We start from the raw sequence: 14,793 nt of genomic DNA, 5'->3' as shown, positions 1-14,793 counted from the left end.
TTTTCTAATTCTAAGCGCAGGTGTGTGTAATGTGTGTGTATTTTCAGTAAAGTTCTTTGGTTCACAGGCCATTCTTGTACTGTGCACAGAAGTCAGCATTAATAAATTTCACCAGGCTTTGGTGATGAACAGATAAATGGTTACCACTCAGGAGGGTTCTTGTTAGTTTTCAGAGAGACAGTTGTTCTTGTTCCAGGACATCCACAACTGATTCCTTTTTAATCAGCCACTCTGGTGTCTTGCTGATGAAACTTGCCCACTTTCAGGGTTTTCCAGATGATAATCTCTTTCAGGTCACTACAGAGTTCCTTTCTGTCTCACCTATTCCAAGGGAAACGTCAGACAGCCAGTCCTCTCCTTTGACCAGGGCATCTTCCAAAGCTTGCCAGCTTGTCCCTCTGGAACCTGTGTGTGTGTGTCTGTGTGTGTCTGTGTGTGTGTGTGAGACCACCTCCCACTCTGAGAGCAAAGCCTCTTTTTTTCTGCTCTCTGCCTGCAAAGATCACATGACCCTCCAGACAGTAGGTTCTGTTTTCCAGACAAAGCTGCTGCTGCCTGTTGTTACATTTGTTGCCTTTTGCAAATAACCGTCCATTGTCTGAGCCTCTTGCAAAAGCTCCAGCAAAATTCTGTTTTTAAATGTTTGAGTGTGACCTTCTCCAACAAACCTTTCCCCATTTATCTCCCAAACACCTCCATATACTCTGTCACAATGGGATAGGCCAGCCCTTTGGGCGACTCCTCGCTGTTGCTGACGAGGCCAACGGCTGTCGTGTCATCTGCGAACTTGATGGCTGTTGGAGCTCAATCTGGCGGTAAAGTCCCGTGGATTGCCCTCTGGTCCATTAGTACCTGCACCATGATGCAGCTGGCCAGGACGCTCCGGATTGAGCTCCTGTAGAAGTTTGACGCGACCGACTCATTCTCAGGGAGTGCGGCCTTTCTGACGCGTGAGGAGATGTGTGTCACTAGTTAAATGGGCTCTGGTGTTGTCCACTCTCTCCACTCGTGTTTTTATGTCCTAAATTGAAAAGAATAGATAACCGCATCTTCACAGTTGCAGATGGCACATCTGGGAAGCCCGGAGACAGGGTTTAGTGTCGTAGGGGAGGTTCAAGAGCCCAACAGCTTTTGGAAAGCAACTGACCTTGAGCCCGGACGTGCTGGTTCTTTGGGCTTCTGTCCCTCCTGCCCCGAAGGTTGCGGCCAGGGCAGTGGGGTCCCTTGAACGGTGTCGGCTGCCTCCTTGAGGCAGCGCCTCACGTAGACGTCTGCAACGGATGGGAGGCCTGAGCCCCTGATAATCTTGGAGAACTTCTGCAATACTGTAGGGCCGAACATTCCAGCACAGTATAGGCCCTATGTTGACCTACACAACACTCAAAACCTTCCCCACCTCACACCCACTCCCCTCTATTCTCTTCCATCCATGTGTCTGTCTAAGAATTATCTAATGTTCCAGCCTCCACCACCATCCACAGCAAGGTATTCCAGGCCCCCACAACTCTCTACGTAAAATAAACATACCCCTGACGTCTCCCCTCCCTTCACTTTGGACAGACATCCTCTGGTGTTTGTTATAGGATAAAGGTGCTGGGTTGTCCACCTCCAGAATCTTGTCAAAGTCTATTAAATTCTCCTCTCATCCTTTGCTACAAAGAGAAAAGACCCAGCTCCGCTAACTTGGCCATTCTCCAATTCTTGTCAATCCCCTCCACACCCTCTCCAAAGTTTCCACATCCTGCAGAACTGGGCACAGTATTTGGCATTTTCATGCAGTTACAGGATGAGGGAGTAGAGTGCGCTCTTCCTGTTTGTGATTGAGGGGGATGAAGGGAGGGGGGGGCCTGTGCGAGTGTGTGTGTGAGAGTGTGAAAGTGAGTGTGTGTGTGACAGTAAGTGTGTGTGCACGTGTGTGCGAGAGTGTGAGTGTGAGTGTGCGTTGTGTCGTGTTCATCCTAAGTAACCACTGTCTCCCTCCCCTCTCCCTGCAGGGACTCTCGTGTCATGGCATCCACCGTTGTGGTCTCCCAACCGACGGCCTCGACAACAACCATTGTCAGGAGTCAGCGCCAGGGCTGGAGCACAGGGATCTGTGACTGCTGCGATGACTGTGGCATCTGTACGTGGGCGCATCCCTGTCCCCCCTCACCCCCATACTGTACACTCACCCACACTGTCCACTCACCTCCATGCCATCCATCCACTCCCTCACCCCCAAATCACCCCCACATCCCCCTCACCCCCACACCATCTACCTACCCCCACATCATCCACTCACCCCTCAACTCCACATTGTCCACTCACCATCACGCCCCCCTCAAACCACTCACTGTCCACTCACCCCCACACCGTCCACTTCCACACCACCCTCACCACCACACACCCACACAGTCCACTCACCCCCAGACCCCCCCTCACCCCCACACTGTCCACTTACCCCTACACCGACCACTCATTCCCACACCCCCCTCAACACCTCACCATCCACTTACTCCCAGACCCACCTCACCCCCACGCCGTCTACTTCCACTCTCACCTCACCGCCACACCCCCACTCCACCCTCACCCCCACACTGTCCACTAACCCACACACCCCACCTCATGCCCACATTGTCCACTGAACCCCACACCCCTCTCACAACCACACACCCCCATACGGTCCACTCACCCAAACACCCTTCAACCCCCACCCCCACACAGTCCACTCACCCCCACAACCCTCTCACACCCACATCGTCTAATCTGCCCCACACACCCCACACCCCCACAACCAACATCACCACACCATCCACTCACCCCAATCAACCCCACACAGTCCACTCCCATACCCCTCACCCACACTCATCCCCATACCCCTCACCGACAATCATCCCCACAACCCCCTCACCCCCATACCGTCCACTCACATGCACACTCACTCACACACATACACTCACAGACTAACTCGCACACACTCATACACACTCACAAACCCATCAACCCACACACTCACACCCACACACCCGCCCGCCCGCCCACGCACAAACTCTCCCCCGCCCAAACATAGATGCCGAGGAGGTGAATCACAACAGAAAACCTCTCCGTAAACATGTTGGAAATGTGGACGAACCTGATTTGATATTTTAGGCCTTGTGCATTGGAGGAAGTTGTGTCAGGGCAGGAGGATGATGTGGCCAAAAGGTGAGGAGAACAGGGCAGATTCTGCTCTTCACAGGCTGTCAAATCATAGATGTTTACCGCTCAGACACAGGCCATTCATCCCAACTCCTCCATTCCAGCCCAGCTGTCCACCCGACTTTGTTCGAATAGACTACATTTGGCCAATTTCCTAAATTCCATCCATGTACCTAACACACGCTGTGCATGCGTGCGTGCGTCCGTCCACATGAGTGCATGTATCCCCTGCTGACTGTCCCCATTGTCCCACAGGCTGCCTGGCCTTCTGGTGTTTCCCCTGCTTCATGTGTAAGACAGCGGATGAGTTCGGCGAGTGCCTCTGTCTGCCGTTGCTGGAGATCTGCTGCACCTGTTCCGGCGGCATTTTTATGATCATCCCGCCCATCTCCCTTGCCATGAGAGTGGCCACACGTGAGCGCTATGACATACCGGTAAGTCCAATCGCCCCACTGAATGCTGGGATCCGCCGTCTGCCAGGGCATACTGCTGGGGCCAGAGACGTAGCCAACATTATTTCCCTCTACATCATCTAACACCCATCCCTCCCTCTCCTCTCCCTTCTCCCTTCTCTCCCCCTACCCATCGCGGCCTCTCCCCCTCGCTGCCTCTCCCCCCTCCCCCTCGCTGCCTCTCCCCCTCCCCCTCGCTGCCTCTCCCCCTCCCCCTCGCTGCCTCTCCCCCTCCCCCTCGCTGCCTCTCCCCCTCCCCCTCGCTGCCTCTCCCCCTCCCCCTCGCTGCCTCTCCCCCTCCCCCTCGCTGCCTCTCCCCCTCCCCCTCGCTGCCTCTCCCCCTCCCCCTCGCTGCCTCTCCCCCTCCCCCTCGCTGCCTCTCCCCCTCCCCCTCGCTGCCTCTCCCCCTCCCCCTCGCTGCCTCTCCCCCTCCCCCTCGCTGCCTCTCCCCCTCCCCCTCGCTGCCTCTCCCCCTCCCCCTCGCCGCCTCTCCCCCTCCCCCTCGCCGCCTCTCCCCCTCCCCCTCGCCGCCTCTCCCCCTCCCCCTCGCCGCCTCTCCCCCTCCCCCTCGCCGCCTCTCCCCCTCCCCCTCGCCGCCTCTCCCCCTCCCCCTCGCCGCCTCTCCCCCTCCCCCTCGCCGCCTCTCCCCCTCCCCCTCGCCGCCTCTCCCCCTCCCCCTCGCCGCCTCTCCCCCTCCCCCTCGCCGCCTCTCCCCCTCCCCCTCGCCGCCTCTCCCCCTCCCCCTCGCCGCCTCTCCCCCTCCCCCTCGCCGCCTCTCCCCCTCCCCCTCGCCGCCTCTCCCCCTCCCCCTCGCCGCCTCTCCCCCTCGCCGCCTCTCCCCCCCTCCCCCTCGCCGCCTCTCCCCCTCCCCCTCGCCGCCTCTCCCCCTCCCCCTCGCCGCCTCTCCCCCTCCCCCTCGCCGCCTCTCCCCCTCCCCCTCGCCGCCTCTCCCCCTCCCCCTCGCCGCCTCTCCCCCTCCCCCTCGCCGCCTCTCCCCCTCCCCCTCGCCGCCTCTCCCCCTCCCCCTCGCCGCCTCTCCCCCTCCCCCTCGCCGCCTCTCCCCCTCCCCCTCGCCGCCTCTCCCCCTCCCCCTCGCCGCCTCTCCCCCTCCCCCTCGCCGCCTCTCCCCCTCCCCCTCGCCGCCTCTCCCCTCCCCCTCGCCGCCTCTCCCCCTCCCCCTCGCCGCCTCTCCCCCTCCCCCTCGCCGCCTCTCCCCCTCCCCCTCGCCGCCTCTCCCCCTCCCCCTCGCCGCCTCTCCCCCTCCCCCTCGCCGCCTCTCCCCCTCCCCCTCGCCGCCTCTCCCCCTCCCCCTCGCCGCCTCTCCCCCTCCCCCTCGCCGCCTCTCCCCCTCCCCCTCGCCGCCTCTCCCCCTCCCCCTCGCCGCCTCTCCCCCTCCCCCTCGCCGCCTCTCCCCCTCCCCCTCGCCGCCTCTCCCCCTCCCCCTCGCCGCCTCTCCCCCTCCCCCTCGCCGCCTCTCCCCCTCCCCCTCGCCGCCTCTCCCCCTCCCCCTCGCCGCCTCTCCCCCTCCCCCTCGCCGCCTCTCCCCCTCCCCCTCGCCGCCTCTCCCCCTCCCCCTCGCCGCCTCTCCCCCTCCCCCTCGCCGCCTCTCCCCCTCCCCCTCGCCGCCTCTCCCCCTCCCCCTCGCCGCCTCTCCCCCTCCCCCTCGCCGCCTCTCCCCCTCCCCCTCGCCGCCTCTCCCCCTCCCCCTCGCCGCCTCTCCCCCTCCCCCTCGCCGCCTCTCCCCCTCCCCCTCGCCGCCTCTCCCCCTCCCCCTCGCCGCCTCTCCCCCTCCCCCTCGCCGCCTCTCCCCCTCCCCCTCGCCGCCTCTCCCCCTCCCCCTCGCCGCCTCTCCCCCTCCCCCTCGCCGCCTCTCCCCCTCCCCCTCGCCGCCTCTCCCCCTCGCCGCCTCTCCCCCTCCCCCTCGCCGCCTCTCCCCCTCGCCGCCTCTCCCCCTCGCCGCCTCTCCCCCTCGCCGCCTCTCCCCCTCGCCGCCTCTCCCCCTCGCCGCCTCTCCCCCTCGCCGCCTCTCCCCCTCGCCGCCTCTCCCCCTCGCCGCCTCTCCCCCTCGCCGCCTCTCCCCCTCGCCGCCTCTCCCCCTCGCCGCCTCTCCCCCTCGCCGCCTCTCCCCCTCGCCGCCTCTCCCCCTCGCCGCCTCTCCCCCTCCCCCTCGCCGCCTCTCCCCCTCCCCCTCGCCGCCTCTCCCCCTCCCCCTCGCCGCCTCTCCCCCTCCCCCTCGCCGCCTCTCCCCCTCCCCCTCGCCGCCTCTCCCCCTCCCCCTCGCCGCCTCTCCCCCTCCCCCTCGCCGCCTCTCCCCCTCCCCCTCGCCGCCTCTCCCCCTCCCCGCCTCTCCCCCTCGCCGCCTCTCCCCCTCGCCGCCTCTCCCCCTCGCCGCCTCTCCCCCTCGCCGCCTCTCCCCCTCGCCGCCTCTCCCCCTCGCCGCCTCTCCCCCTCGCCGCCTCTCCCCCTCGCCGCCTCTCCCCCTCGCCGCCTCTCCCCCTCGCCGCCTCTCCCCCTCGCCGCCTCTCCCCCTCGCCGCCTCTCCCCCCCGCCGCCTCTCCCCCCCGCCGCCTCTCCCCCTCGCCGCCTCTCCCCCCCGCCGCCTCTCCCCCTCGCCGCCTCTCCCCCCCGCCGCCTCTCCCCCCCGCCGCCTCTCCCCCCCGCCGCCTCTCCCCCCCCGCCGCCTCTCCCCCCCGCCGCCTCTCCCCCCCGCCGCCTCTCCCCCCGCCGCCTCTCCCCCTGCCCCCCGCCGCCTCTCCCCCTGCCCCCCGCCGCCTCTCCCCCTGCCCCCCGCCGCCTCTCCCCCTGCCCCCCGCCGCCTCTCCCCCTGCCCCCCGCCGCCTCTCCCCCTGCCCCCCGCCGCCTCTCCCCCTGCCCCCCGCCGCCTCTCCCCCTGCCCCCCGCCGCCTCTCCCCCTGCCCCCCGCCGCCTCTCCCCCTGCCCCCCGCCGCCTCTCCCCCTGCCCCCCGCCGCCTCTCCCCCTGCCCCCCGCCGCCTCTCCCCCTGCCCCCCGCCGCCTCTCCCCCTGCCCCCCGCCGCCTCTCCCCCGCCCCCCGCCGCCTCTCCCCCGCCCCCCGCCGCCTCTCCCCCGCCCCCCGCCGCCTCTCCCCCGCCCCCCGCCGCCTCTCCCCCGCCCCCCGCCGCCTCTCCCCCGCCCCCCGCCGCCTCTCCCCCTGCCCCCCGCCGCCTCTCCCCCTGCCCCCCGCCGCCTCTCCCCCTGCCCCCCGCCGCCTCTCCCCCTCCCCCCCGCCGCCTCTCCCCCTCCCCCCCGCCGCCTCTCCCCCTCCCCCCCGCCGCCTCTCCCCCTCCCCCCCGCCGCCTCTCCCCCTCCCCCCCGCCGCCTCTCCCCCTCCCCCCCGCCGCCTCTCCCCCTCCCCCCCGCCGCCTCTCCCCCTCCCCCCCGCCGCCTCTCCCCCTCCCCCCCGCCGCCTCTCCCCCTCCCCCCCGCCGCCTCTCCCCCTCCCCCCCGCCGCCTCTCCCCCTCCCCCCCGCCGCCTCTCCCCCCCCCCCGCCGCCTCTCCCCCTCCCCCCCGCCGCCTCTCCCCCTCCCCCCCGCCGCCTCTCCCCCTCCCCCCCGCCGCCTCTCCCCCTCCCCCCCGCCGCCTCTCCCCCTCCCCCCCGCCGCCTCTCCCCCTCCCCCCCGCCGCCTCTCCCCCTCCCCCCCGCCGCCTCTCCCCCTCCCCCCCGCCGCCTCTCCCCCTCCCCCCCGCCGCCTCTCCCCCTCCCCCCCGCCGCCTCTCCCCCTCCCCCCCGCCGCCTCTCCCCCTCCCCCCCGCCGCCTCTCCCCCTCCCCCCCGCCGCCTCTCCCCCTCCCCCCCGCCGCCTCTCCCCCTCCCCCCCGCCGCCTCTCCCCCCCCCCCGCCGCCTCTCCCCCTCCCCCCCGCCGCCTCTCCCCCTCCCCCCCGCCGCCTCTCCCCCTCCCCCCCGCCGCCTCTCCCCCTCCCCCTCGCCGCCTCTCCCCCCCGCCGCCTCTCCCCCCCGCCGCCTCTCCCCCTCGCCGCCTCTCCCCCCCGCCGCCTCTCCCCCTCGCCGCCTCTCCCCCCCGCCGCCTCTCCCCCCCGCCGCCTCTCCCCCCCGCCGCCTCTCCCCCCCGCCGCCTCTCCCCCCCGCCGCCTCTCCCCCCCGCCGCCTCTCCCCCCCGCCGCCTCTCCCCCCGCCGCCTCTCCCCCTGCCCCCCGCCGCCTCTCCCCCTGCCCCCCGCCGCCTCTCCCCCTGCCCCCCGCCGCCTCTCCCCCTGCCCCCCGCCGCCTCTCCCCCTGCCCCCCGCCGCCTCTCCCCCTGCCCCCCGCCGCCTCTCCCCCTGCCCCCCGCCGCCTCTCCCCCTGCCCCCCGCCGCCTCTCCCCCTGCCCCCCGCCGCCTCTCCCCCTGCCCCCCGCCGCCTCTCCCCCTGCCCCCCGCCGCCTCTCCCCCTGCCCCCCGCCGCCTCTCCCCCTGCCCCCCGCCGCCTCTCCCCCGCCCCCCGCCGCCTCTCCCCCGCCCCCCGCCGCCTCTCCCCCGCCCCCCGCCGCCTCTCCCCCGCCCCCCGCCGCCTCTCCCCCGCCCCCCGCCGCCTCTCCCCCGCCCCCCGCCGCCTCTCCCCCTGCCCCCCGCCGCCTCTCCCCCTGCCCCCCGCCGCCTCTCCCCCTGCCCCCCGCCGCCTCTCCCCCTGCCCCCCGCCGCCTCTCCCCCTCCCCCCCGCCGCCTCTCCCCCTCCCCCCCGCCGCCTCTCCCCCTCCCCCCCGCCGCCTCTCCCCCTCCCCCCCGCCGCCTCTCCCCCTCCCCCCCGCCGCCTCTCCCCCTCCCCCCCGCCGCCTCTCCCCCTCCCCCCCGCCGCCTCTCCCCCTCCCCCCCGCCGCCTCTCCCCCTCCCCCCCGCCGCCTCTCCCCCTCCCCCCCGCCGCCTCTCCCCCCCCCCCGCCGCCTCTCCCCCTCCCCCCCGCCGCCTCTCCCCCTCCCCCCCGCCGCCTCTCCCCCTCCCCCCCGCCGCCTCTCCCCCTCCCCCCCGCCGCCTCTCCCCCTCCCCCCCGCCGCCTCTCCCCCTCCCCCCCGCCGCCTCTCCCCCTCCCCCCCGCCGCCTCTCCCCCTCCCCCCCGCCGCCTCTCCCCCTCCCCCCCGCTGGCCCCCCGTCCCTCTCCCTCTTTTTTCCTCCCTCTCCCACCCTCGATGTATTTAAAAAAACTTAACGTAACAGCACAGAATAAAACCACTTATAAAGGACCGTGGGAATGTCGGGGGGAGGGGTGAATGAAATGCATGATGGCGGACCTGACCTCCCACAATTCCGTGGGGTGTAGAAAGCACGGAGCACTCGTGGAGGGGTGTCTCTGCTGCATGGAATTCTGGGAGGGGCAGGTCCACCCTCTCCCTGGAGCTGTCTGTCTGGTGGTGGGTGTAAATGCTGGTTAACAGTGGTCCAGTGTGAACGGGCCTTCTCTTGACTGGCCAATTTACAGGTTGGCCAGTGTGATAGGGGCTAGCAAACATTTACTCAGACACAGTCTGACTGCGACTTCAGACCATTAAAAGCAGTTCGATGACTGTCTCCATTGAAACCGAAGACAATGACATTTACTCAGAAAGGTGCCCGGTCAAACAAGCCACCATTTTGTTAGATGGCTATGCAGAAACATCGGAGGCAATTTCTCGTAAACCTTTGGAAGTGGAGAACTTCAAACAAAACCAGCAACAGTGTCGCGTCTGTGTCGTGGGGCCCTTCAATATTGAGCCAAACAAAACCAGCAACAGTGTCACATTAGTGTCGTGGGGCCCTTCAATATTGAGCCACGCTTCGTCTGACATCAGGGAGTTGCAGTGGCCTCTGAAGAGGAAGGTCCTGCTGTGCATTCTTCCTGTGATAGGGGAGGAGCACAGAGTCAGTAGATTCGAGGGGGTGGGCCACTTCACCTGTCTCTTTGCCAGGGGAGAGGGCGGTTCAACACGTCCAATTGTAATGGTCACTTTGTTTCTCCCTTGCCTGGGTGGGTGAAATTGGCTTGTGAAGCACAAGTTCCGAAACCTCCAGGCAAGAGAGAGGATACAGTCGTTCGTATGAAGAAATATTTCTCTGAAAGCAAATCTACAAGAATTCGTGAGTTTGAGAACTTTTCAACTGCAGTTGAAAGACTCTGAGTTTCTACACAAAGGATTTCTAAGACACAAATTTAAAATCTCTTCAGAATGATGCCTGAACTGTAATGGTTTGGAACTACCCCCCCCCCCACCCACCCACCCACCACCCCCACACACACACACACACACACACACACACACATTTGTGCATATTGGAGTTGAGTAAGACTTTATATTATTAATAAAACTTGTTGTTTTGAAGATAACATGATTTAGGTGGATTTCTTTTGCTGCTGACGTCTCGTGGGTCAGGGCCCTTGTACAGTGAGGGAGTTGGGGGGGTGTATGATGGGGAGAAGCCGGCTGACTCTCTGCTCCTGTTCCCAGGGCTCCATCTGCAATGACTGCTGCATCATGTACTGCTGCCTGACCTGCGGCTGGTGCCAGATCGCCCGCGAGATGAAGGAACGCAAGAAGCAAGTGACCATCATCAATGCCACCACTTCCATGTTGCCACATCCAACCTATGTACCCCAGCCCACCTACCCCGCCGCAGCTGGTCAAAATGCCCCCTTATACCCTCAATAGGGACCCTCGTCCCCATATCGTACAGAGGATCCATGCAGAACAGTGGCCCCAAATCACACTGATTTGTTCCTGATTCTCCCTTTTTTCTCTCTCTCTCACTCTCTCTCTCTCCCTCCCTCCCTTTCCCTGCTTGCTCTCTTTTCCTTTCATCACTTCCCCTCCCCCTCTCTTTCTCTCTCAAATCTCTCTCCTCTTTCTGTATTTTTCTCTCTACTTCTGTCTCTCCTCTATATATCTCTCTAACTCTCTTTTCTCTTTTGCTTCACTGACTGGTGTCTCTCCGTCCCTCTCTCCCAGGGGGATATCTGTACACTGGCCAGTGCCTCTCCATCCCTCTCAGATATCAGCTAAACAACGCACGCACACACACTCACACGTGCACACTAGCAACCAGGCTCCAGCCACAGCAGGGGCTGAATGAACAGTCATGTATTTCGAAAAAGTCAAGCATATTGGTTACGTCGTTCCGTTCATGCATGGAAACTCCCCAGAGCATTTTATTTTACGCTTTTTTTACGCACCTCCCCAGAACGTTCCTCACTGTTCTCAGTGCTTTCTTGGTCCCAGATTCCAGACACCTTCTCGCATCCGCTCCTCCTTTTGGACTTTCTTGCGTCAAATATAATCTTCAAGTTTGTTCATCAGCTCCACTTGGATCTGTAATCAATTTTATTTTTGCGTTTTTTATGTGTGTTAAAAAGGATGTATTAGTTCTGGATGTATTTGACATTGATCAAGTTTTGCAATCATCCAAGTACAATCAACGTTGCATATTTTCACAGCTTATCTTTTATTTAAGACTGTGGTTGCAAAGTCAATGTTTTGATTTTAATAAACAAGTTCATGATTAAAGTTTGTGTGTGTAAGATTTTGGATCATGCCACAACGGTGGAGACCACGCCTTTTCAATGATAATCCTGCCCCTCTTGCTGTTGCAGTCCAACTGCGTCATGGTGTTGGATGGGAGGAGGGAGAAAGGGTGGGCCATACATCAACGGAGAGGCTTCAGGAGAGGAATCGGCCATCCCACAAGAGTATGGCGCGGTTGGCGCCATGCTGTAACAGCGCCAGCCACCAGGGATCGAATCCCAGGCTGTCTGTAAGGAGTACGCTCTCCCCCACCCACCTCCCCTCCCCCATAGTGTCTGCATGAGTTTTCTCTGGGGTGTTGGGGGGTGGGCTCTGGTTTTCTCCCACCATTGTAGGTCCATCGTGTGTAACAGGGCAGCGTGAGCTCGTGCTCTATGTCTAAATTTAAAATTTAAAGGTTAAACCCATCAGGTAGGAGTTGAATACAGTATAGCTCCTGGTATCCAGCACCTAGGTATATGCTGGAGAAATATGTTTTCTGGTTGCTTGAGACTTATGTGATAATACAGATCTATCACCAATGTACATAGTGTATATAGTTACTGTATCTAGACTGTGCTTACAGTGATTGGCGGAGAGCTAAGCCACGCCTATTGTCTGGGCCTTAAAAGGGTTGTGTCCCTAGCCAGGTCGGATCATTCCGGACTGGTCAGCCACCTATGAAGAGCTCCTGTCTTTTGCTAATAAAAGCCTTGGTTTGGATCAACAAGTCTTTGGTTCTTTCGACGAGCTCTACCATTTTATTAGCAAAATGAATTTTTTTGAAAGGGATGGAGCGTTTAACTCGGCCAGAAAAGCTTGATATCGACCCACAGTCAGCTACAGCCTTCAAAGCCTTTAACTTCTGGCTGCTGAACTTTGAAAACTTCCTGAGATTCATTGAGGTGGAGGAGGATAACCAGCGTCTAAAAGCATTGCTGTCTATGGTGTCCTTGAGAGTCTACGAGAACATCCAGGATGAGACCACTTACACCGCAGCCATAAAGGTACTGAAAGAACTGTATAATCAAATCCGACATCGCTGCTGCGACGCTGCATGGGATCGATGAGTCTGTCCCGTTTCAAGTCGAGAGTGATGCATCCGACTTCGCCCTGGGCAGCCACCTTGAACCAGGCCGGTCGGCCTGTAGCCTTCTTCTCCAGAACCCTCCAGGGTCCAGAGAGTAGACACTCCTCGATCGAGAAGGAGGCCCAGGCCATAGTTGAAGCGGTGCGTCGTTGGAGATATTACCTCGCTGGGAGGTGATTTACACTGTTGACTGATCAACGCGCGGTCTCCTTCATGTTCAGCAACACCCAGCGAGGTAAGATAAAAAACGACAAAATCACCAGATGGAGAATCGAACTCTCCACCTTTAACTATGACATCCTGTACCGGCCTGGTAAGCTCAATGACCCGCCTGACACGCTCTCCAGGGGGACGTGCGCCAGCATACAGCTGGACAGACTACAGAAACTCCATGAGGCGCTCTGTATTCCAGGGGTCACTAGGTTTGCCCACTTTGTGAAGGCGCGCAGCCTACCCTACACAGTTGAGGAGATCCACTCCATGACCCGAGCCTGTTTGGTGTGCGCTGAATGCAAGCCCCACTTCTTCCGTCCGGATATACTCCCACGTTATCAAAGCCACCCGCCCCTTCGAGCGTCTTAGCATAGACTTTACCATCGACCAACCGTAATACCTACATCCGTACGGCCATCGACGAGTACTCCAGCTTCCCGTTCGCTGTGCCCTGCCCAGACACCACTGCCACCTCAGTGATACAGGCCCTTCATAGTATTTTCGCCATCTTCAGATACCCCAATTCCATCCGCAGTGATAGGGGGTCCTCATTCGTGAGCGCAGAGCTGCAACAGTACCTTCTGGAGTGTAGTATCGCTTCAAGCAGGACCACGAGCTATAACCCATGCGGTAACGGCCAGGTCGAGAGGGAGAATGCCACCATATGGAGAGCGGTTACACTGGCTCTCCAGTCTAAAGGTCTCCCCACCTCTCACTGGCAGGAGGTTCTCACTAGTGCCTTACACTCCATCCGCTCCCTCCTATGTACTGCAACAAATGCCACCCACCACGAAAGGATGTTCCTTTTCCCGAGGAAATCCGAATCAGGAACCACTGTACCGGCATGGCTCACAGTCCCTGGCACCGTCCTTTTGCGACGCCACGTCCGGCACTCAAAGAACGACCCCTTGGTCGACCGAGTGACTCTACTCCACGCGAACCCACATTACGCCTACGTTGAGTTCCCAGACAGGTGGGAGGATACTGTCTTGGTGCGGGACCTAGCTCAGGACGCGGTAGACCCAGCAAACCCCCCAACCCAACCTTCCCCAGGCCCCGTGCCGCAACAGAAGGACCAACAGCATGCCAACGACCCAGACCACCCTGCCGACAACATGACTGGGGAATTGAGCGACGGAGCAGTCGCACCCGACGAGCCTGCTGGCGACACCACTCCAGCGACCCCAATCCCGGCACCATGGCGGTCACGCCGGATGGTCAGACCCCCTGACCGCTACAGTCCTTGACCTACCCCTTCCTTTCATTCTCTCCCTCGTTTTTTGTTTTTTTTTCCCAGGGTCAGTTCTCCAAGAAGGGGTGAATGTGATAGTACAGATCTATCACCAATGTACATAGTGTATATAGTTACTGTATCTAGACTGTGCTTACAGCGATTGGCTGAGAGCTAAGCCACGCCTATTGTCTGGGCCTTAAAGGGTTGTGACCCTAGCCAGGTCGGATCATTCCGGACTGGTCGGCCACCTGTGAAGAGCTCCTGTCTTTTGCTAATAAAAGCCTTGGTTTGGATCAACAAGTCTTTGGTTCTTTCGACAAGCTCTACAACTTACAACTACATTAAGAATAAACAGTTTAAAAGAAAAAAATATAATGGACAGTCCTTGCACTGAACAAACTTCACTTGCAAGAATATATAAACCTTCAAGCATTTTACTTTATTTTCAGTCACATTCTTTGAAAACATTTAACCGTCACTGCATCTGCAGGTTCCTCCCCCTCCATGGACCCGCCAAAAGGCGAACAATAACATTATAGATAATTATCCCCAACTTCCCCAAGTTTACAGATAAAGCCTCTGACTGGGGGAGACTCTTACAAAGCAGGGATAAGGAGACACTTTCAGAGAGTCACCCCAATGGCAAGTGGCGTCGATCAGCTCTTCATCCTGGGCGATCGAAATTTCATACAACTTTATTCAAACAGCTGCTACGAGCAAAGCCCGACCGAGGCCCTTCCTCTGCAGGCTGAATATTTGCTCCCATCTTCACCAAAGATTTATGTGTTACTTTTACAACATTAAACGTATGTAATTTTTTACCTGTTATTTTAATTTTTTAATTTATTTTCCTCGATTTTTTTTAATGCTTGTTTGAATTCTACCAGGAGTTTTTCTGTAATAACTAAGAGTTGATTTGCAGGCATTGTGATCATGGTTAATGCTCCTATTTCTGGTTTGGATGTTCAAAGAAACATGGAGCACCCCAGCCTATACAGGCCCTTCAGCCCACAATGTTGTGCTGAACCCTACACAACAATCTCACCCTTCCCTCCCTAACAAACCAACAACCCTCTTTTTCTTTCATGGGAGTGTCTAAGGGTTCCAGCCTCCCCCACCACCCTTGGCCAGGTATTCCAGGCCCC

General features: G+C 61.8%; 1 protein-coding gene across 1 annotated transcript in view; it reads left to right on the top strand.

Moving 5' to 3' along the window:
* Window positions 1-11,114, top strand: part of LOC138754916 (cornifelin homolog) — a 16,903-nt gene extending 5,789 nt beyond the window's left edge. Inside the window, exons 2-4 of the mRNA XM_069919921.1 lie at window positions 1,995-2,122; window positions 3,433-3,611; window positions 10,062-11,114. Of these exons, the coding sequence (XP_069776022.1) occupies window positions 2,008-2,122; window positions 3,433-3,611; window positions 10,062-10,262 (495 nt within the window). The 5' untranslated portion in view covers window positions 1,995-2,007 and the 3' untranslated portion in view covers window positions 10,263-11,114. The remainder of the gene's footprint in view (window positions 1-1,994; window positions 2,123-3,432; window positions 3,612-10,061) is intronic.
* Window positions 11,115-14,793: the final 3,679 nt, after the last annotated feature.

The sequence above is a fragment of the Narcine bancroftii genome, chromosome 2 (genome assembly GCF_036971445.1).
Source record: "Narcine bancroftii isolate sNarBan1 chromosome 2, sNarBan1.hap1, whole genome shotgun sequence".
Classification (NCBI taxonomy): Eukaryota; Metazoa; Chordata; class Chondrichthyes; order Torpediniformes; family Narcinidae; genus Narcine; species Narcine bancroftii.
The sequence above is the reverse complement of the archived record's forward strand: the minus strand, read 5'-3'. Positions and strand labels throughout refer to the sequence as shown.